Source organism: Alligator sinensis, unplaced genomic scaffold, assembly GCF_000455745.1.
Source record: "Alligator sinensis unplaced genomic scaffold, ASM45574v1 scaffold730_1, whole genome shotgun sequence".
Taxonomy (NCBI): Eukaryota; Metazoa; Chordata; order Crocodylia; family Alligatoridae; genus Alligator; species Alligator sinensis.
The window spans coordinates 2,649,483-2,673,437 of record NW_005842027.1 but is presented as its reverse complement, the minus strand read 5'-3'; the positions used below and the strand labels follow the sequence as shown (position 1 = coordinate 2,673,437).

The following is a 23,955-nucleotide window of genomic DNA, read 5'->3' as shown; positions in this document are numbered from 1 at the left end:
CAGTTACTCATTTTCTGCTGGGAGAAAATTGGGTCATATATCTTGATTTTTTTCCCCAGGATTTACCTTTGAGAGAATAATGTAAACGGAGCCACCCCAGCCCAAATGTGCTGTAATCTGAGAGCAGAATCTGACCCCAAACACTGTCTTTCTGGTAGAATATTGGCTAAACTTCCTGGAGGCTCCCTCCATCTTAAAGTGCAGGGCAGGCCTTCCAGAGGCTGATTATGCTATTGTATATCATTGCTGGGGAAGGGGAGGATAGTACTCTAAAGCAGGGATAAGCAACCCCTGGCACACGTGCCGATTAGGACATTTTCCATGGCATGCCAGGAGGTGTGCTGAGGAAAATGGTTAAAAAGAAAAAAAAAATTACATTGCTGTTTCGGGCTCTCCGAAGGTGTGGGGGGCACACACCTGATTTTGCAGGTTCCCCTATGTGGCTTCCCCCCTCCCCCCTCCACTGCTCACTGCTCCCTCTTGATCAGCGGGGAGGCAAAAAACACGGTTTTAAATATGGTGCTGTTTTTGCCTCCTGGCCAATCAGCAATGCACAGTGGGGAGGCCATGGCCCCTTGGCCAATTGTGGTGAGTAGCAAAAATGATGCCATATTTAAGACTGTGATTTTTGCCTTCCCGCTGATCAGGAGTGAGTGGCCAACTGTGGGGCTGGCTGCACAAGAGAAGCTTCACGATTAAAAGAGCTACTGCGTAACCCACCCCTGCTGTTAATTTGGTAGGTCCTAAATCAGGGGTGACTCCTGGGGGGGGCATGTGCCCCTCCTCCCTGCAATTTCTGCCAAGGCCACTGGCAGGGGCCTTAGTGGCTTGCGCCGTACTGCTGACTAGGTCTGGAGCTGGGGCTGCAGCAAGTGGCCTGAACCCAGCCACCATGCCACGCAGCAAGCCTCCCCCAGCACCCTTCTGGTGCTGCATCTGTCCCTGTCCACCTGTCTGCATTGATGGGGGGGCATGGAGAAGAGAAGGGACACTAGCAGCAGTAGCAGCAACCACTTCCTTGTGGGCCCGAGGCCAGCACTGCTTGCCCACGTTGCTGGGGTGGGGGGCAGAGGGCAGGCTCTGGCAGCCTATCCTTATAATTTCTTACTCCTCTTTCCTTTCCCCCCCTTTCTCTTTTTCCTTTCCTCTGCTCCCCTTTTTTTCTCTCCCTGCCTCTCCTCTTTTTTTTCTCTCTCTGTCTCATCACAACATGCTTAACCTAAAAAAAAATAGACAACAACAAAGGTAGTATATAAAGTTTTATTTATTGTCATCAGGTTTAGAATTTAGAAAACCTGGTATTTACTGTAAAAAAAGCAACATTTATGATTATTAACTATAGTAATATGCAGTGCATCCTGCCATGTATCCCCCCTTCCCTCCTGCCCCAGTTTTGTTTTTTTTGGCATTCTAGCACCTTACAAGGTAGACATTGCAGTTTTTTTGGCACTCCAGCCAAAGCTGTTGCCTAACCCTGCTCTAAAGCAAGGGTCAGCAGCCTTTTGTCAGAGTTGGTCAAAGCTTGTGACCCACCCAGCCATCACTGCAGGCTGGAAGTTTCTGCTCCCCACCCCCATCCCCATCACTCCCCCTCCCCAAAGTAACCAACTGCCAGATTTCCAACCCCGCTACAGCAAGGATAAGGTCAGATACTGCAGAACACCAGGCCCTGCAGCAGAGGGGAATGCTTCAGAGGGGATACAGTATAGTGCTACTCTGACACCTATTCCCATGTTGGATCAGCTTATAGGTTGCCAGTTCCTGTTCTAAAGGTATGGACAAGCATACGTTTGTAGGCATGTTAATAAAGGAAGGGAAACTTGCTTGGGAGCAGTCAGCAACTGTGACTGCTACTTCTTCATGAGCTTGTAGTGAGCTAATTGAACAAAATACCCAGATGTTTAGCTTGTATGAAGCAGGGTTAAAGTTGGAGTGGTTTTGTAACACTTATATGGGGACAGAATCATGTACCCCACCAGTTGCATAGTAACAGCTTGTATCAACATTCTTTGATAGTGATGAAATTTCTACATCATTCAAGTGTGGGCCCAATTCTGCCCTGCAAGTCAGTGGCTTTTCACAGATTCATAGATATTTGGGTTGGAAGGGACCTCAGTAGATCATCAAGGTCCCTTCCAGGGCTTTGTATAGTACTGACTAATCGAATAACCAGTTTAGTCTAAAAGAATCCCTTTAACATGGGAAAATCCTCCGATAAGTCTACACCACATACCTACTGGCAAGGGGGACCTGGCCAGGCTTCCTCTTAGCTCAGCTTGTTCCCAGCTTACTCACAGAAAGGTAGCATAAATTAGTGCAGTCTTAATGCTACGTCAATCTGACAACCTTTCCAGAACTCTGACACTGCAAAAACTGGGAAATATAAAGACTATTTCAAAGTTAGTTTTGCATATTCCTGTTCTCCCTCTTGAACTGTATGGAATGCTCAGAAACGGGACCATAGTTTGAAGACAGGCAGTTCTAGATGTATGTGGTCTCTAACATCATTGAGGTCTATGAACAATGAGGCTTTGAATTGGATACAATATTAGATGAGGAGCTAGTTGGTCCATTATGTAGAGCAACAGTATTATCTCACTCTCGTCCATTAAAAAAGAAGAGCTACCCCCTTTCCTTTATAGTTTTTGGACTGTGATATTTTACCCAGGAATGTGGGCCTTTATTATTTTCTTCCTTCTTTGGATGTCATCAAATAATGAAAGATAAATGCCTTGTTTATTTTAGATCATACACAGAAGAAAGATGTATGTCTGGGCCATCCCTTTCCACTGTATGACGTCACACATTTGTTTTGGCCAGATTATACAACCCTAACTCATTCTGAGAGGTACTTTTCTTCTTGAATAGGCCCATTGATTTCAACAAAGTAAGTGGCAGCATCAGTTAACATTCTCTGTGAATAAGGGAGGCAGAATCTTGTCTTCTGTGGGCAGCTGTCAGAGGAAATCAGTAGACTTTATTTTGGGCCATTGTAACTTGTCACTCCAAACTAGTTCAGAGCAGGAAATACCTTCTTCCTTCCTCATATCATCCTATAAAAGTAGGTGGGCTTTAGTACATTCTAGGGCCTGAATGAAGTTACTGAAAGAACTCTGAGTCCCTACAAGTTTTCCCTAATTCTTTCATGCTCTGTAATTTTGAGGACCCAACGTTAATACCTTATCTCTCTGTTCTGTCTCTGTAGCCATTCCTGTATCCTGTTTGCAAACTTTGCTGCTCTGGTTTCCCTAGACTTTATCCATCCCGTTATGTAATGTGCTTTCACTTGAATGGAAACTGTTAAAATTGTAACAACTTCCTATTTTTCCCAGTCAAGGTGATATGCGACTCTGCCCTGACAGCTTAGTGCTGACTTCAAATACACTGAAACATTCAAAGAATTAGAAATTTTGTAACCTCAACCTGAATTATTTCATAAGAGGTACATATATTTCCAAACTGTCAGAGGTAGTCAGCTAGTTCTTTGGTGCTATCCTATTTGTTTATAAATAAAATACACAAAGCCTTGTTTTCCTTCGCAAAGTAGTAATTAATAGGAGACAGTTTCCTTGTACAAAGTCCAAGCCTGCTTCCAGCCACTCCTCTGCCTAAAAGATGCTCATACTCTCTCTAGAATCATAGAATGATAGAAAATTAAGGTTGGAAGGGACCTCAGGATGTCACCTAGTTCAACCACCTGCTCAAAGCAGAGCCATCCCCAACTAGATCATCCCAGCCAAGGCTTTGTCTACCTAGGTCTTAAAAACCTCCAAGGATGGAGATTGTACAACCTCTCTGGGTAACTTGTTCCTGTGCTTTACTACCCTCCTTGTGAGAAAGTTCTTCCTAATATCTAACCTAAACTTCCCTTGCTGCAACTTGAGACCATCGTTCCTTGTTCTGTCATCTGCCACCACTGAGAACAGTCTAGCTCCATCTTCTTTGTAACCACTGTTCAGGTACTTGAAGGCTGCTATTAAATCCCATCTCAGTCTTGCCTTCTCCAGACTAAATAAGTCCATTTCCTCAGCCTCTCCTCAGAAGTCATGTGCCTTAGCCCCCTCACCATTTTCATTGCCCTCTACTAGACTCTCTCCAATTTGTCCACATCCTTTCTGTAGTGGGGGGCCCAAAACTGGACACAGTACTCCAGATATAGCCTCACCTGTGCTGAATAGAGGGGAATAATCACTTCTCTCAATCTGCTGGCAATGCGCCTACTAATGCAGACCAGTATACCATTAACCTTCTCAGCAACAAGGGCACAGTGTTGACTCATATTCAGATTATTGTCCATTGTAGGCACCAGGTCCTTTTCTGCTAAGTTGCTGCTTAGCCAGTTGGTGTCCAGCCTGTACTGGTGCATGGAACTGTTCTTTCCTAAGTGTAGGACTTCACACTTCTCTTTATTAAACCTCATTACATTTCTTTTATTCATAGATTCATAGATTGTAAGGGGCTGGAAGGGGCCTCGCAAGATCTCAGGTCCAGTCCCCCTGCTCTAGGCAGGAAAGACAACTGGGGTCAGGTGACCCCAGTGAGGTGACAGTCCAGTCTCCTCTTGAAGATTTCCATGGTGATTGCCCCCCCTCTGGAGGGAGTTTATTGCACAGTCTAGACACCCTAACGGTGAAGTTTGTCTTAGTATTAAGCCTGAAATGGTCTTCCAGGAGTTTGTGGACATTACTTCTGGTTTTCCCCAAAGGTGACTTGGTGAACAGTTGTTCACTGAGCCCTTGTTGTACTCCCCTGATATAGATTCATAGATTCATAGATTGTAAGGCTGGAAGGGACCTTGGAAGATCATTGGGTCCACCCCCTGGCACCAGGCAGGAAAGACAGGTAGGGTCAGGTGACCCCAGCAAGATGACTATCTAGTCTCCTTTTAAGGATTTCTAGGGTAGGTGTCTGGAGGGAGCTTATTCCACAGTCTGGACACCCTAACTGTGAAGAAGTTTTTCTTAATGTTGAGTCCCCTCTCATAGTTTCCTATGAAACTATGAAAGTAATGTTGAGCCTGAAACGGTCTTCCACTTACTCCTGGCCACTTATTCCTAGTTCTCCCTAAGGGCACCCTGGTTCACCGAGCCCCTGATGTACTCCCCTGACGTAGTGGTAAACTGCTATCAAGTCCCCTCTCAGCGTTCTTTTTTTCAGGCTGAAGAGGCCCAAGTCCCTCAGCCTTTCCTCATATGGCTTGCCTTACAAGTCTCTGATTGTATGGGTGGCCCTTCTCTGGACTCTCTCAAACCTTTCCAGGTCCTTGTTGAAGTGTGGCACCCAGATCTGGGTGCAGTTCTCCAGTTGGGGTCTCACCAATGCTGAGTAAATTGGAAGAATCACTTCCTTGGTTTTGCTTGAGATGCATCAGTTGATGCATACCAGAGTATTGCTTGCCTTGCTGGCTACAGCATCACTCTGATGGCTCATGTTCATACTGTGGTCTATTATTACTCTTAGGTAAAACTAGAACTTCCCACACCAGGAGCTGAACCTGGGTGAAAATCAGGAATCATAACTGCTAGACCATATGGGAAACTGTCTGCTCCTCCAATTTTTAGTCCAGTCCTCCAATTTTTTGAGGTCTCTCTCAATACTAGCCAATCTATCTACTACTGCCACTAGCCTGGTGTCATGCAAACTTGCGGAGGGAGCACTCCATACTATCTTCCAGGCTGTTGATGAAAATATTGAACAAAACAGGCCCCAGGACCAGCCCTTGGGGCACTCCACTTGATACCAGCTGCCACCTAGAAATCGAGTCATTGATTACTATGCTTTGAACCCAATGATCCAACCAGTTTTCTATCCACTTTACAGTCAATTCATCCAATCTGTACTTAACTTCCTTGCAAGAATGTTGTGGGAGACTATCAAAACCCCTGCTAAAGTCAAGTTATATCACATCCACTGGTCTCCACATATCCACAGAGCCAGTCATCTTATCACAGAAGGCAATCAGGTTGGTCAGGAATGACATGCCCTTGGTGAATCCATGCTGACTGCTCCTAATAACCTTTTTCTCTTCCAAGTGCTTCAAAATGGATTCCTTGAGGACCTGTTCCATGATTTTTCCAGGGACTGAGGTGAGACTGACCAGTCTGTAGTTCCCTGGATCTTCCATCTTCCCTTTCTTAAAGATGGGCACTATATTTGTACTTTTTCAATTGTCCAGGGCCTCTTCTGATTGCCATGAGTTTTCAAAGATAATGGCCAGTGGCTCTGCAATCACATCAGCCAACTCCCTCAGTCAACACCATGGACTTGTATGTGTCCAGCTTTTCTACATAGTCCCTAACCTATTCTCTTGCCACTGTTGGCTGTTCACTTTTTTTCCAAACTCCACTGCCAGGTGCAGTAGTTTGGGAGCTGACCTTGCCTGTGAAGTCTGAGGTAAAAAAGGCATTGAGTACTTCAGTCTTTTCCTCATCATCTGTCACTAGGTTCCCTCCTCCATTCAGTAAGGGACCCACACTTTGCTTGATTTTTCTCTTGTTGTGACATACTTGCAGAATGTCTCTCTCTCTTGGCTTTCTTCCACACTACTCACTGGTTCTCTGGCTTTCTGCTTATTTTTTCAGCTAACTGGGGCTCCCATCTATTACACAGTGCACTCCCATGCCCCCTACAGCTTGTCAGGGCTCCCAGCTGGGGAAGTGCCCCATGCCTCCCATAGCTGGGATCCCTGATCAGCTGATTGGAGCTCCCAGCTGCAGGAGTCTCAAACAGCTGAGGGGTGCTTCCAGCATCTGATGAATTAACCAGTTAACTATGTCTTAAGTGTAATGTCTGTCAGGGGCCTAAGATACAAATGGTTATGCATGCAAAGAAATGCAATCTAATCATTGGCCTAATCGTTTCACTCATACCCAGGAAGGCTGTCTTCTCCTGGAGTTAGTTCTTATTTAGACCTTCCATCTGGCTGGTACAGTGTCATTACAGCTGCCTTCTTCTTTAAAGAACCTTGATTGTTTCTTTTCTTTGTCAGAATAGAGTGCTAGCAGACCCATCAATTTCAACAATCCAGTATAAGTATTCATTTCTCACCTATAAGTACCATATTTAATCACATACTACATGTACTCTGTTCCCAAAAAATTGTACTTCAAAATTGTGGTTCATGTCTTAGGTCCATGTCTTAGAGCTGATTCTTCTGCCTGGAATAGAAGCAGGGAGATGCTGCAAGATGACTACTTCTGCTTTTCCTTGTTTCCGTTCAGCAGCTGCTTGAAAGGAGGGGAAAGTCCAGTCTTCAGCAGCAGCTGCAGTTTTAACCCTTTCATAGCTTAATTGTAGCATGGACAGAATTGAATCTTCAGCTCATTCATCCTCCCATTTTTGCTGAGGCAAAAGAAGCCACTTCTGGTGTGAAAGGGTTAAAATTATAGCTTTTGCCTGAGCAGGAAAGGGAGGTTGAGTGAGTTGAAGATTAGGCTCTATCCTTGCCCCATGCAGCCATAACTGAAAAAAAAAATATTCATTCTGCCTTCCCCAAAACAAAGTGTATCTTATTTGGTTGTGTGTGGTGTGTGTGAAAGTATAGCACTAATGTTTGTTCATTATTTCCAGGGTCTGATTCACTAGAGCAACACACAGTTGTACATATCTATCAGTACATCCTTCTATGCATCATCTGTTTGTAGGAGTTACACAGTCCATTTTCACTGCTCTTAACTCCACCTATACTCAAATGCTGTCCAAGTGATTTACCTTACAGAATAAGCTTGTGAAAAGCCTCCTTTCCTGTCCTTAGTGTATATAAAAGAATATCACCTGCTCTGTTGCAGACAGGTTGGTACTGCTCACTTTGGGCTAATTGTCCAGTGTTAATGACTGAATTATAATCAGTCTCCTTTTGTTTTGCTCCTTTGTGATTTAAGCAAAGTTTTGATACCTACTATTCACTTACTTGGAGATGGAATAGTATGCCTGGTGCTGAGGGATGAATTTTGTGAATCTGGAGTGATGGTATGTGAAATATATTTTGGGTCATGAATGCCAAAGTTCCTTAGAGCTATGAACATGGCAAAATTGGTGAATCAGCTTGTGAATGCATAGGTAAGTGTATGGCAAGGTCATAGGTTATCACTAATGCACATGTGTGCAGCAGTAACGTCAAAGGAATGTAAATGTATTAATGACCTTTCAGGCCATATACAAAAGAAAGACTTCTAGAAGTAGCTTGACTATTAGACAATAATAAACTTTCTTAAGACTTGTTCTTTATAAAATAGGTACCATAGCCCACATATTACAATGCTTGAGGCAGAAATAATCAATGTGTTGCATCCAATAACCTTAACTGTTTGCAAGTATATTACAGCATGTCTTTATTATGCATATGGATTAGTTTTTGATACTGGGTATGAAAACCTTTCTTAGGGCTTATGTGCCTTTAACAGGCTGCCCTTTATATTAAAAGAAACCTTCAGGAAGAAATTGAGTCAAATCTTGCTCTTTGTTATACTAATGTAAAAATAGAGCAGGTTCACTGGCTTTAACAGAATCATTCCAAATTTACACCAGCAAAACTGTGAGCCAGACTTGACCCTGCATACTTAAATGAGTGTAAAGTGTATGTGATTTATTAATTAAAAAAAGAAGAAGAAATAAGTAATATAATCTCTGAATTCTTCTTCTTAGCACAGAATATCCATCTGTCTAGTGAGTATTAGCTAGAGTCTTTACCTTGTAGGAAAATATTTAAAGAATAGTTTAATTAAAAAGAATTCTAAATTGTATTTTGTTTATCTGCCAGATCACTAGAAGAGCATGTTTCAGTCCCTGCAGTATATGCACTTGGACAATGTATGTATGCATGTTATTTTGTTTCTTTGTCTTTGTTATAGTCTTTTGAAAGAGTTTTAGTGGAGAACAAACTACATGGTCTTTCTCCGGCCCTTTCTGAAGCCATCCAAAGCATTTCTCGCTGGGAACTGGTGCAAGCTGCCTTACCACATGTACTGCACTGCACAGCAACATTGCTGTCTAACCGAAACAAGCTAGGTTAGTACCTACCATAGTTGATCTTCTGTCAAAATGTCACAGCTGTGCTCAGCCTGCTATAGTCGGGGGAAGGCAACATTTTCTGGCTGAGGGCTGGAATGATCAACCCCAGGCTGGAGGTGGGTGGGAAGGTGGGTGCTAGGACCCCTGCTGCTACTGCTGCTTGTCTCCCCGGCAGCATGAGGAAAGCTCCCACTGCCAATATTTGTCCCTGCAGCAGCACAGTGAGAGAGCTCCCACAGAAGGTGCCCGCTGCTGCCAATTGCTGCCAAAGCCCCACATCCACAAGTCAGATCCAAAGCCTGTGGGTTGTAGGTTGCTGACCACTACCATAATGTATGAACTCCCAAACGTTTAAACTGTGCTTTAGCTCAGTTAAGTGTTATACATCTTAATCCCATCCTTTCATTTACAGTGGCCACTTCTATATGAGACACTGCCTCTGCAGTTGTTGCTCCATAGTCATTTAGTACTTGTATAAAATTTTTCGTGATGCTGACTGCACAGTAGCTTGTGGCTACTGTTCAGTAGCATTGTGTGGCAGGAAGCATGATGCAATGCTACTGCGCAGTAGCTGTGGGCTACTGTGCCGTCAGTGTCTCATGTAGACACAGCCACCGTGAACTGGGAGAAGTGATAGTGAAGTAAATGGAGTTACAGTAATTTTATGGATGGGCCACTGAGCTATATGCAGATCTGTGAACAGTTGCTTCTCAGACATTTTCTCAGTGATGTGGAGTCCAATCCTGCTAATCCATATTTGCATAGCTTACCTGGACAAATAGTCCCATTAAATGGGACTATTTATATTAGTAAGAATTTTTCACTAGAGTAAAATTGAGCAGGATTGGCCTTTCATTGTTTCTGTTAGTCCTCTTCATTTGGATCCCCACAAATATTATCCAATTTACATATAGGCCTAGTCAAATTAATGACTGTTTTTGCCACGTGTTCTTGTGGCTCCTGATTACTTTGCTGACAGAACTCTGGATAACAGAGTAATAGGAGTTTGGTGTATTTAAAACTCAAGTACAGCTAAAATAATGGAAAGAACCATGGACTTCTTGCAAATGGAAAGCAAAAGCAAACTAAGAAAATCCAAAATTCCTGTAGAACTGGAGATTCAGTCATGCTGAAATAGTTGTAAAAAAATTAATATTTTCTAATCGGTTTGGAGTTCTTTAGCATCATACCTTTCATTTTTGTTTAGGAGAAATCTTAACCCTTGATCATTCTGAGTGTGTGAATGGGACTGAAAGGATATAACTGATACAAAATATATCCACTAGGGTTTCATTTGTCTACATTTTCCTTATCAATGGAGATATTTTTATTTATATAAGGAATTGCCCAACCAACCAAGTATGAATCCCGTTCTGTTTAGTGCTACACTGAAGCAGTCACAGTACAATTGTCTCATCAATTTTTGTTCCCTTCAAGTCCTAGATTTTGTTTAACATTAAGATAATGTGTGTACAAGTTAGCACATGTTGCTATGGGTGAACACGTGTGTCTGTTGCTATGAAAAGGAAGGGGAATACCATAGATTCATCATGTTGATGTCAATGCAGAATAAAAAAATATGAAAAGAAAGGTTACAAATGATCAAGCACTCTAGAGTAATGAGTGGACACATATGACCAGCTCTCCCATGTAGGCCACCTTTGGTAGGCATTATTGCAAAACTTGACCATTAGGGTGTCTATACCAGGGTTGCTAGCCCTCCAGGATTGCCCTGGAGTCTCCAGGAATTAGATAGAAATCTCCAGGAGACTGCTGAGATTCACCCAGGAGATAATGATAGGGCATTCATTAAAATAAATGTTAAATCGGATTTATACAGTAGTCCAGTGGGTATTTAAAATGTAATAATAATGAACATTTGCCTTCCTGATATAAAGTCTATGCACCAAAATCTGTAACTGATATACACAAGCATGCGGGCACGTTCACATTGTAAGTCGTAGACACGTTGGTGTTGTCTCTTGTGGGAACGTTGGCAAGAGAATAGATTCTCCTGAAATAGATTCCAACAGAGTTGGCAACCCTATAGTCTATACACATGCTTGGGGGGGCGGGGCACATTTTACTTAGATCATCTAATTAAAACGCTGCTGCGTTACTTGTATTCAGCATCCTGCATTTCAAAATGGCCACGGGAGCACTTTAACTAAAGCTCATTCAATGAGTTTTAGTTAAATTGCCCCTGCCACAATTTTGAAACATGGGATGCTGAATACAAATCAGAATGCTCCAGCATGGGATGCTGAATGCAAATCAGAATGCTCCAGCCAACTCAATTAATTGAGTTTGCTCTGATATGTTCTAATGTAGGGGAACCTGTTTGCATTGTTCTGTTCTACCTGTATGCCCCAAAGTGACATTGATTAGGAGAGCAGTGTAGCTATACCTAACCTTCTTAAGGGTAAATTTCCTCTAGAGTGGGAAGACTTACATTGGGTCAAGGCTTTCCATCATGTTTCAGCTTATTCTGGAGTAAACATGTCACATGCCTGCACTCACAGCAATCAGATTGCAGTAGAAATGAAAACTGTGAATCAGGTATATTTATCCAAGACATAATAACACTTATATAACTTGACACTTTTAATGTGGGAATAAGATTTTCAAAGGCAAAGAGGGAATGCATATATGGCAACACTACACATGCAATACTGTATATGTTTTATCCAGGACATCAGGATAAGCTTGGAGTAGCAGAGACTAAGTTGCTTCACACTCTTCACTGGATGCTGTTGGAGGCTCCTCAAGACTGCAGCAATGACCGATTTGGAGGAGACCGAGGCTCAAGCTGGGGAGGGAGTAGTAGCGCCTTTATTCATCAGATTGAAAACCAGGGATCGCCAGGACACCCCAGACACAGCATCTCTAACGATGAGGAAGAGAATAACAGGAGGAGGTTCTTTCAGAATTCCATGGCTACGGTGGAGCTCTTTGTGTTCCTGTTTGCTCCATTGGTCCATAGAATAAAGGTAAGTAGAGCTCTTCAGGTAGTGGTAATTGGTGATACCAGTAGAAAGAGAGGCTGTGATTCTGCCTTCCATTGCTACCAAAGGTCATAATGTTGGCTAAAGAATTTAGTATATGGTGTACAACTTTGCTGCCTTTACAGAAGACAGCAATCATATTGCCATTGAAAGTAAACTCAGTGACATTAGCAAGGGTTGTGGCATTGGGTACATTACGTGGACAAAATATCCAAACTGAGGCATCTGCATCTAGTTATACCTATGTACACTGCTGGACTGGTCATCAGTAATACTGAGTACTGAAACCAGTGGGAGCTGAGGGTATAAAGATCTCAGAAAAGTGTCTCAAATTAGGCACACAAATTAGCGAAAATGTTTGGTGGTATTCTGTCTGTTATTCCCTGTCTCTAAAATGGGGTTGAGAATACCTCATGGGGTTTCTTGTAAAAATAAAATAATTATTGATTGTAAAACAATAGGATATCATCAGGAGGAGTGCCTTTGAGAAGCCCATGAGGAAATCAATCATTCTGTTCTAAGAGCAAGGTTTGAATAGTGTACAGTGACTACTGTCCCTTCATTGCAATGAATGTGAAGGGATCCATGGAAAAACAAATGTCATCATGTAATTGAAGAATGTATCCTAATACATTTGTACAAAGGAGCTAAATTAAGGTTTAATGTAATGATCTGATGTATTTTCACCAGCCTACCTTGTTTTGCCTCTGAAGGCTGTTTTTTACTACAGCAACATAGTGCAGCTTTGCTGGTAAAGTGAACTGATATTCCTGCACCGTTAAAGTGCTCTTAAGCTAGGTACAGACATCCAAAAAGCCCAAGGTGGAATCCATCTAAGTTATGCTGTTTTCTGTAAGTTTAGATACGTAGCAAACAAAACAAACATTGACCCTTTGGTGGGAGGAGCAAATCTTAGACCGGGTTCTGCCATTTTTAAATTAGTCCATGTGTGCTGAACTTCTGTTCTGTTACAGGTGTAGACTGGTTTCTGATCACTTGTACCAGTAAAAGCGTAATGTCTGTACCTGGCTAGTGCATACAGGGCCTTTGTTTAAATATATTCAGACTTGGTCCGTAGTTCTGTAAAGATTGGCTGTACTTGTAACTTTACTTATGTAAATTGTTCAATTAGAGGAGCCCACAGGAGTAAACTAACATGCATGCATAAATCTGCAGCCTCTGTGTGTTTAACTTTTTAAAAAGATATTTTTTTAAGGGGAGGAAGAGTGGTGGGGAGTTATATGTAATATATAATAGAAATGATATTGTTTGCTGGTGCCTGAATTCCTCAGAGACCTCAGGAAGAATATCTTAGATTTGAAAGCTTGTCTAATTTTATCCCAACTACATAGCTGGTCCAATAAAAGATATCACCCAAATAAATCCTTGTCTCTTCATAATTTCTGGACCATCATGGCTACAACATTGCTTCTACATTTTGTAAACTGCCCATGCTTTCTAAACAAATATTTGGAAAAATAGTGAGTTTGGAAGGGATGTTGTAGCTGTGATGGTCCTGAAATTGTGTGACGCAAGGACTTTTGAGCATGGTATCTTTTATCCGGCCAGCTGTGTAGTTGGGAGGGACATAAGGAAGCTTGTGGGTGGCCCGTTACACTTCTTCAGGTCTCAGGTATTGAATCTTTGGTCACCCTTACTATGGTTTAGCCTTTTACTATGGTTTCCATATTATTTTATTACAAATCCACTACACAAGACTGCAGTATATTTTCTGAATAGTTACTGAGGTGGCTTTTGGCCATTCAGTTATTCCATGTAAGAAGTGCATACTGTGATCATTGTTATTTTTTTCAAGGTCCATGTAACAAGGGTGACCAAGGTCCAGGAGGGGGATAATCAGCTCAGAAAACAATGCTTTTTTTGAGTTAGCCTGACTAATTCAAATGTTGTATGATCCCCTTGTGTCTCTTCAGGAGTCTGACCTAACTTTTCGGCTGGCCAGTGGCCTTGTTATTTGGCAGCCCATGTGGGAACACAGGCAGCCTGAGGTTTCTGCCTTCACTGCTCTGGTTAAACCAATTAGGAACTTTATTACAGGTGTGTGGCATGCTGTATTGTTTCAGATATTGACAACCAGAGACTCTCCTTGATGCAGTATGGATGTCTGAGCTCTATATGCTATGTGCTTTCTCAAAAATAAACATTTTCTCCATGGCCAGATCCACATGCAGAAATTGCACCAATTTAATTGCAATGCCAATACAGTTAAATGGATACAACTTGTGTGTGGAGATAAGCCCACAATTTAAATAAAAATCAAAACTAACAGGCTATAATCAGCCTGGAGACAGATGAATCTGCTATAGTTTCAGTAAGTGGAACCACCTCTCCCTCACTCTGGTACCAAATCTGACTCCATTATATTTTTTGTTATGGTTTGTCAGTTTTTAGTTTCTTTGCTATCCTGTTGGCTTTGCATACACAGGTTGTAGAGCTTAACTGAAAGTGCCATGGTTTTACAAAATGGCTTAATATCACATCTTTTAATTAAATTGATGCAATTTCTGTCTGTTGGCAAATCCTTAAAAGTAAATGTATCTGATAGTGTCAGTATGGGGTTGAGACATCTGCTTCTCATTACTGTCATGTACCTGTAGTGCTAGGTGCCTTATTTCCAGAAACCCAATTATACAGGTTTGTGCAAGGAAAAAAGAAAAATTGCCTAAGACAACCAAATCCTCAATAGTTATAACTCATTGTGCTCTGATTACTTTTTAGTAGTTTTTAACAGCTGACAAGTTGATCCATGCATTTAAAATTGTTCTGCAATTAAATAAATTCTCTAATGTCACAATATTTTCTGTAGCCTTTGTCATTTCAGAGTTTTTTAAGGTGGTTTCTCTCAAAGCCAACCAGTATTTGCATAACCTTTTAATGGAAGAAGAGAGAAAACATTGCTTAGGTAGAATGTAGGGCGGGGTAGCACTTAAGACTGTCTCTGAGAGGCCTTAGCTCTCATAGACAACAGCCTGCTTCATCAGATGTTACAAAGTAGGTTGTTGCCTATGAAAGCTCATGCCTCTTTGAACCAGTTAGTCTCTAAGGTGCCACCCTCCCTTACCCTCTGCCTGACTTCAGACTAACATAGTTGACCACCTCTGTTCTTATGTAAAATATCATTTTCTGTCAGTTTTGTATCTTTCTTTCTGAGTGGCTGAGAATAAGTAGAAGCCAGACTGGCAACACCCTTGCAGTGATGGGGATAATAATAATGGGCACATCTACATGAGATGTTTACTGCACAGCTGATTAATTAACTGCTTAGTAAATGTCTCAGCCTCTACACGTGTACCCCTATCAGGGTGCATGAAACTGCAGCAGGGTAGTACTTGTAAAATACAAATAAAATACAAGTACTACCCTGCCGCAGAGTTTTTTCATGCATAGCAGCACACGTGTAGATGCTGCCCTAGCTACCTGGGGCACAGCACATAGAGCCTGCTCTGGCCAGGCTGACCCCCTGGGTCCCTCGCCAGCCCAGGCTGCACCAACCAGGCTCCACATGCTATGCATGAATAAACTGGAGCAATATTCTCCACAGTTTTTTGCTCCCAAGCACATGCTCAAATGGCATACCCAGGAGCAAAAAACTCCAAAGCAATAAGCTCCAGAGTTTATTCATACACATTAATCACATGTGTAGATGCACCCACTGAGACTAGCAGCTATGTGTTTTTAACAGAAAGAGGCAAAGCAATAGTCAGTGTAGTGTCTCTCCCCAGCCCAAGTCCTGACTTGAGCATTTATATAGTATTGTTTCACAAGACAAAAGGCAAGCTAGTGACTTAGGACCTGAATCTGTTCTCACATATTTTAGTGGGTTACCCCTAATTTATGGTAGCATAAAATGGGCTCAAAGGCAGGTGCTTGGGCTTTCTGGGTATTTGGAACTGATGGCATTTTTCTGTCTCTGTCAAAGGTAGAGTGGTCATGTTCAGTAGCTGGCTGAGCAGTGAAATGACTGGATGGTCCAAAAAGATTGCTTTAAACACGAGTAGACATGTAGGCTGTTCTAATGTAATCTAGAAGCTCACAGACCCTTAGAACAGCCAAGAATAGAAAAAACCAACAGCAGATTGGTTTGAAGTTAAACTGAAGCATAGATGCTCCAGTACATTATGGAAGCTGTAGTTTGAGTCCTTCATGTTCCTTTTCTTCTCTATCAGCTGTACTCCTTGGCCCAGCTGCCTTTCCCATAATCTTAATGTTTCTATGATGGGGTATGTGGCTTGGCCAGAGGAGGGAACCACAGTTCATCATGGACTATGTGGTCCAGCCAAAGAGCCTGTCCCTTAACACCAGGGGTGGCCAACCTGTGGCATAAGTGCCACAAGTGGCATGGACAGCCTTTGTGTGTGGCAAATGGCAGATCAGGGAGGAGGCAGATAGAGCAGAAAGCAGAACAGTAGGTGTGGAGGGGACACAGGACAAGGAGCAGAAAGAGCAGTTGATCATGCAGAGGAAGGGGACATGACACATTTGCCGAGAAGTTTGGCTGCGACTGCTCTAAGAGACAAGGAGTGTGAAGCATACAAATAACAGTTCTACATTATGCTGCAGGACCTTAGATACCTTAGTCAGACACAGTTTAATGCCCAAATGACAGAATGATATGCTTCAGCTCAATTCAACAACCAAAATTATTTTTAAAGGAATGGATTAACAGCTGACAATTTTTAATCAAGCAGCGTTTCTTGAAGAAAATAGTATTTTTTCCCCAAACCTGTGTTTTTTGTCAAAAAAATAATTTCAACAATTCTATTTCCCAGCAGTTAGTGCTACAACAGTAGGGATGCTTATAATATGTTTTGTTTACAACAGCAAATAGTTTATTTGTTCAGTTAATACAACAAAAGCTTTAAAGGTGTTTTAAAATGTTTTCCTTCATCAGCCAAGAGAAGTTCTCCAACCAACAGTCAGAGCTTGTCTTGTGAATCCCCGAATCTGGACACTGGGCAAACAGAGGTAAATTCAGCCCTTTATGGCTAAACAATCAAAAGGGGAGAGCTGTGGGGTAACAATATCTGTTCAACTAAAATGGATGGGTTGGGAATCTCTCTCAGGGAAATTTTGCAATGACAGCTACAAGGTTTATCCTGCAGTTTGGATTGCTTTAATTCATTTATAAACAAAAATATGCAATAAATTAGTTAGGCATGTGTTAGATTAACCAACCAGATCTCCAAAGCCCCTTAATATTTTTCTACTTTCATAGTTTCATAGTTGGTAGGGTTGGAAGGGACCTGAGGAGATCATTTAGTCTGACCCCCTCCCGTGGCAGGAAAGAGGGCTGGGGTCAAACGACCCTGGCCAGATGTTCATCCAGCCTCCTTTTAAAGATCCCCAGGGTAGGAGCCAGCACCATTTCTCTTGGAAGTTGGTTCCAGGTCCTAGCCACCCTGACAGTGATACTTAAGTGTTCTAAAATTTTATTATTTGTTTCTGAGGCTTGCTCCCTGTAATGAAGGTGCTTGAAACCCAGGGCCATGAGTCAGCACCAGATAGTCAAAGCAAGATAGGCAATGAGAAGATGGAGTAGAATAGCATTGATATTATAGAAATGTACAAAGAGCTGTGAAGAATGCTGAGGAGAATGACTATGGATTATTCAGCGGAAAGTCACATTTTGGTGATTCAGGACTATAAAGGTGCACACCAACCAGCCTAGATTATTCCGCATTCAAATGCTGTTACATCCTGCCCTTCCTTCCCTCCTGTCATTCTCTTATTTGTGGTACCTTATCATGCATGAGTCCCTGCCCTTGCTTGCAAGCAGTAGTTATTCAAGGGGGCTCCATGCAGATGTAGGAATCTGCCTAGGCAAACTAAGATATATCATTAAAGCCTTCACTTTTACATTTTTTGTGACAAGTGCCATGTCTTGCCATATGTCAGGGGCGGGCAGTTATTTTAGGCAGAGGGCCACTTACTGTGTTTTGGCAAGCCATCAAGGGCCGCATGACAAGCAGCCCAGGGCAGATAAATATTAATTTTCTAAATTTTTTAGGGGCCCTGTGGGCCAGATAGAATGGCGGGCTGCGACGGGCCCGCGGGCTGCATTTTGCCCACCCCTGCCATATGTCCATTCGGCATGGCGTAGCTCAATGAGTCCACAATCCCAATTCAGTCCCTTTAGTGCGATTGTAACATAAACAATGCTAATATCTGGACACCTATCTGATCATACTAAGAAAGCAAACATGCAAGAGACAGAGATTTTTTTTTTAAATATATTTCTCTCTGCTGAAAACACCCTAAGGGTCTCCAGGTGGTGTGTGAAACAGCCCAACCAGATTCTGTACCTCATAAGGCTACTATTTCAGCATGTCACCGTGGAAACTCCTTGGATGGAAGTGTATCATCTCAAACATCTCAGGACAGAGGCCCCCCACGTCCCAGGTAAAGATTTCTTTTGCAAAAGGGCTCCTTTTTCTGGTATAACTCTTTTGTGGATGTTTGTTACAAGTTCAGCTCCATGGGCAATCTTCAAAGGAGATGAGTCTATGAGAAAACTTTGGCTATTCAGCTTAAACGGTAGCATCTCTGATTTTTAATTTGACAAGCCCCTGATTAATGCCTGGTCTTGGAAAAGATGGTGGCCACCACATGGGTTATGCTATCTAATTCAGACATACCTTCAGCTGGTCTGTTAGGATTGCTCTTAAATGCAATGGGAATACAGCTCTTACATTTGGGTGTTTGACATTTAAAAAAAATTGGACCCTTTGATCTCTGGCTGGGATCTATCCTAAATTTGGAAGATGGATCTCTTTTGGCAGGCATCAAAGCAAATTCTCTTCCTCTTTGGGAGACAGTTTTTGTAAAATCTCCTTTGTGGTGCTGCTTGTCCACTTGGTCCATTAGCTCTTCCTAGGCTGCTGTTCAGTTCACTCACTACAACTTCCTGGGGAGAACAGCTATTGAAACCTTTTCTCACCTCTCTGCCTTAAAGGCCCTTGACAGAGAGTTCAAGCTTGGGAGTGTAAAATTAAACTCCTAAACACATATTAGGCGTAGAAAGATGTGACCAGATTTCAGATGTCCTGGGTTGTCTTCAGTTCAGGACTATTTGTGAGTAAGTACTCTCTTCTGAAATTTCACCATATTTTTAGGAGGCTCTATATGGATAAGGAAATCCTAACTCGCTTCCTTTTTTGAAAATACCCTGCTTCACTTTTAGTTCCACTGAGAAATTTCACATCCCAAGTATTCTGAGTTGAAAAAGTCTCCCTTTGCATTTCACCCCTTCCTTTGGGCTAGATTGGGACTTGGACTACAATGATTGTAGCTGTTTATTCAAAAGACCATAGTTACTCACATATCATGCAGACCTTTTGCCCCAAAATCAGCCCCCCAAATTTGGGGTGTGCATCTTAAGCAGGGAAGCTGATTTTCTGCCCACAATAAAAGCACCCCACTTCGATTCCCATTCTAGCTTTGCTTCCTGTTCACAACAGTCATGGCATTTCTGTTCAGGCAGCTGAGGGAAGCAGTTGACTTTAATGGCTCATTGTTGTTCACTCCACAGCTGTTAATGATTTTCTCTCCTTTTAATGGTTCCATTAATCAAACTAACCTTTCTTCTGGAAATGCTGGTGTCTTTTAGCTATTCCTGGTCTTTCTTCTCCTATTTCATAGACTTTTTTTAGCAGTTCCAAATCATAGACACATCCACAGAGACCAGTCTCAAGTGGCAGCTAGGTTTCAGCTGTTGGTTAAACTGGAAAGGGAGGACAAATCAGCTGAAGATTAGGCTCTGTCTCTGCTCTATGCAGGCATCACTTTGGAAAACTCTGTTTTCCCCTTCATTCCCCCAAACAAGGTGCATGTCTTATTTGGGGTGAAGGGGTAGTAGATGAAAGATTGTGGTACATTTTGTCACCTACTGAAAGGGAAAAGCTGCTCTTCATGGATCTGATCCAATTAGGAATCTTTCTGTGGACATGAAAGGTTTTGTACTGGCCCCTATATAAATTTTCTGGTTTTATTTCATTTTATTAACATGAGCCAGGGAAATATAAGTCAGTTGTTAATTCTCATTAAGAATTGTTTTTCTGAATGTAAACCATTTCTTTTATAGTCTGTCGCTCCGTGAGAGCACGCATATGCACACGCACAACATGCACACAAAGAATAAGGGCACAGCAGCTCTTTAGACGACGGTCAGGTGATGTGTTTGTCAGGCTCAGGCTCTGGCTCATGGTTACTATGGAGATGAAGCTTCAGACAGGCTTTAATGTCTCTTCATGTACAGAACTCATTGATAAGTTAAAACTGAGCTGAGAGCTTTGGTTGCCAAGCAACAGACAACTCAGAAACAAATGTTGTTTTTTCCACTTACCAAGAACCACAGTATTCCTTTGTCCTTGGACCTAGGGCTAAATAAAAAAACTACCCTCTCTCCCTACAAGCAGAGGCAATAAGTGTCTACCTAAATGAACACAAGGTTTGATTTAAAAAAAAAGAAAGAAACACAGATTTTAAATTCTGTTTTTTAGAAACTCATGCAGGAAATTTCAGGCTTATCCTGATGCTGGATAATTATGTTTCTTAAGTTCTTCATTGCAACTGATCCTCTGCAATATTAAAATCCATCCTTCTCCTGACTCTCTGGTTCTGCTGTAGAAATAGTTGTAGCAATCAAGGCAGGTTCTTCACAAGGAGAACACCCCCGTCCTTTGGACTTGACTGGGATTTTGGGTGCATTCCCTGCTTATTCCTTCCCTTGAGTAGGTAGGCAGGGAGGGGTATAGAATGGAGTAGAGACTGGCCTGTAGCCCTTGCCAGTCCGTGCAGCTGAGCTAGCATTGAGGGTCTAGCTGGACAGGTTTTATTCCTTGCCTTGGGATGCTTCTGGTCTGTCTGAGCTGTGTACCAATCTTTTGTACAGGTTCTGTCCTATGCATACAGTTTTGGATTTTCTGCTAAAAGCTTTACTGTCAGGTTGGTGGGAAAGGGTTGATAGTGTTTTTAATTTAAAAACTGGTTACTTTCTGTTTATTTTTTAATGTTTTTAAGTCACCAAAAACTAGCATCATATGTTATCCTGACTGCTATTTTCCTAGTTCATTAAAATATTTGCATTTTTAGACTGAATGTAGTAACACAAGCTGACATACAGGGTTCAATCTTCAAAACCGAAGTTCCTTTAAAATAGACCTAAGGGAGTTGTGTAAGGTCCATTTACAGATGCTGGCAGCAAACCAAGCAGTTTTTCAAGTTTTAAATGAACACATTCCTCCAGGATACATCCTTCCTAGCCACCCTGTCTACAAGTGCACAGCTTTGACAGAATTGAGACAAAAAGTATTTACTGTAAACCTTTCACTCAGCTACTCACCAAGATTCTACTCCATTTCAAATTGTTTAAATTGTTTTCCAGAAAAGCACCTAAGCATGAACGTAATTTTAAACAATAGATTAGGTCCAAAGTAGTTGGCAGAATGATTCATAGTTTCAGGTTCAAATATTGCTTTCAGCCCAAGCAGGAGAAGCTGCAGAAACATCTGCTTCTCTACAGATGCCTGGAAAACCAGAGTGCCTTAAGATACTCTCTTTGACCTGTCAGTTGCTAGTAAAGCAAATTGGTCCTGGTGGCAGCATGAAAACTTCTGTATTTGCCTCTCTCTCAAACAACTTCTTAGTGACCAGTGCAGGCATCATTAGCCTAGCTTTCTAGGTGACTGGCCTGTTTGCCAAAGTGGGGCATAGCATAACAAGTTTCCCTCTGTTTTAAAGAACCCTCTAGAAGAGATGGAAATAAAAGTTCTAGCCTTTTTTCTAAAACAGACCAGTATGTATTTAGAAAGCAGTGGGTATCTAGACAGAGCACAGGCCTTGGGCAGGGTATTTTCTAAAACGGCTTTTATTTTTCATAACAGGATTTCTGTGGTGATCCCGCCATGCCAAAAGTCCCGCTATGCCACTTATTTTGATGTGGCTGTGCTCCGTTGTTTGCTGCAGCCCCATTGGTCAGAGGAGGGTACACAGTGGTCTCTGATGTACTATCTGCAAAGATTGAGGCATATGCTACAGGAAAAGCCAGAGAAACCACCTGAGCCGGAGATCACACCCTTGCCAAGACCCCGCAGCAGTTCAATGGTGGCTGCTGCACCCTCTCTGGTAAATACGCATAAAACTCAGGTAAGCAACTGCTACATAAAAATAACCTTGGTACTTCTGCAAAATAGTAGCTGAATTATTAGCAATGTCTCTTTAGTATTAGCTATAATTACAGTGTCTGTGATCAGATCACTTAGAGTGTGGACAGTGCCCTTATGCGGATGTCAGAAGTAGTCTTACTGCCTTTGTACTGGAATTCAGCGTGCAGGTCTGATTTACCTTTATGCTATAAAGCCATGCCAGTTGAAACTAAAGGAATGAGATGATCAAAGTCTCTGTATGACATTCTGTTTGGAGAAAGAAACAAAACACAAGGCCACCTTCTTTGAAATGCTGCAACAGACTTAAAGCACTGTGGAGTTGAAGAAAAGCAAAGTAAAGACTCTCTAGATTGTTACATGCCTCAGTCCTCTTCTTCCTTTCATTGTTCATTTTGCTCTACAAAAGTCAGGGCTGATTTCCCTGCTGCAATAAAGGCCTCTTCTGAGTAGCTGGACTCAAGTCTTAAATAAATAAATAAAAAGGATTTCAAAGAGAAAGATCTCCATTTAATCTTCCTCGTCATTTTTGCTACGTTTAGGATGTGGTCTCTCTATCCTATAGACTGGAGCAGAAGATACATTCTACAGCTTTGTTTCATAGTGCAGAATTTTCTCTGCTGTAGAACTCTATAGCAAATTTCAAAAATACATAATTTTCTACTAACGGAGTTGCCAACTCTGGTAATTTTTAAAAGATGTCTCATGTTATTTGCTGTTTTTTTCACCTGCAAATGATCCCTTCATGCTGTTCATGTTCACAAACCTGCTTGTAAAATACATTTGGTAATTTACAGGTAGATGTAACTGCTTTTAAAATGCTGTGTTTTGGGCATTTGCTTTAGCCATTGTTGCAAGTACTCCTTGTCAGTCGCATCCATTTTGTTATTCTCTGTGGATTCCAGTCCCTTTAAAACTTCTGTGACTCCAGATAAAACAGTATTGCAGACAGCTGGCGTTTCAGCTTTGTTTCATGTATTTATCAGGGACCACACCCTGTCTGGGACTCTCTACAGTGCACAGAGACCTCTAGTCCCTGAATCACGCACTGCAAGTAAACATATTACTCTACAGCAGAGCATGAGCAACAGAGGCAGATAGGATATGCTGAAGGTTTTTAGCCAGAGAAATGGAAGGAGTCACACTTTTCCTTATTTCTCTGCCTGCTTGGTCTTTCTTTTTCTCAAACTAAGGATTTGCAAACTAAGTAATCAGTGTTTTGTTATGGAGCCATGATACGAGCCTGAAACAGCAAGGTAGTGGCATAGTCATCATGCTCTCTTGATTGACTTAATTCCAATGATAACTTTTGCAATGGAAAATAAAACTCGCAAAGTATTAGGACCCAGTGCTCAAAATGAACAGATTTGAACAAGCAGCTCCAAACTCATTCTGAGTTCATGGCTCCCTTTATTTAGGGCTTTATTCAGCAAAATAGGTGGCAGAAACAGTACCAGAGTTGATAATATACTTTATCTGCTATTCAGTAGTTTTTGTCTTCATCATCTGATATTAGACACTGCAGAAGAAAGGACTTCTCAGAAATCAACTCAGGGCAGGCAAAGAGATGTAATAAAGAACTTGAAAGTATATAAGAAGAATAATTTCTTCCATCTCTTTAAACTTTAGCACATTTGTCACACTGACTGCTTATGTGTGATATCAAATTTAAAATATAATTTTACAGCAAATTATTTCTGATCAAATGAGTATACAGTTGCATACAAACACTTCTAGTTCACTGTCTAGTGAACTGAAAT

At 41.8% G+C, this 23,955-nt stretch overlaps 1 protein-coding gene across 1 annotated transcript in view; it reads left to right on the top strand.

Annotated features, from left to right (window-relative positions):
- The window catches only part of UNC80 (unc-80 homolog, NALCN channel complex subunit), a 200,673-nt gene that overhangs the window by 6,959 nt on the left and 169,759 nt on the right, over positions 1-23,955 (top strand). The window contains exons 3-8 of the mRNA XM_006022285.2: positions 8,850-9,006; positions 11,701-11,999; positions 13,949-14,072; positions 16,927-17,000; positions 18,295-18,434; positions 21,917-22,178. Coding sequence (XP_006022347.1) covers positions 8,850-9,006; positions 11,701-11,999; positions 13,949-14,072; positions 16,927-17,000; positions 18,295-18,434; positions 21,917-22,178 — 1,056 coding nt within the window. The remainder of the gene's footprint in view (positions 1-8,849; positions 9,007-11,700; positions 12,000-13,948; positions 14,073-16,926; positions 17,001-18,294; positions 18,435-21,916; positions 22,179-23,955) is intronic.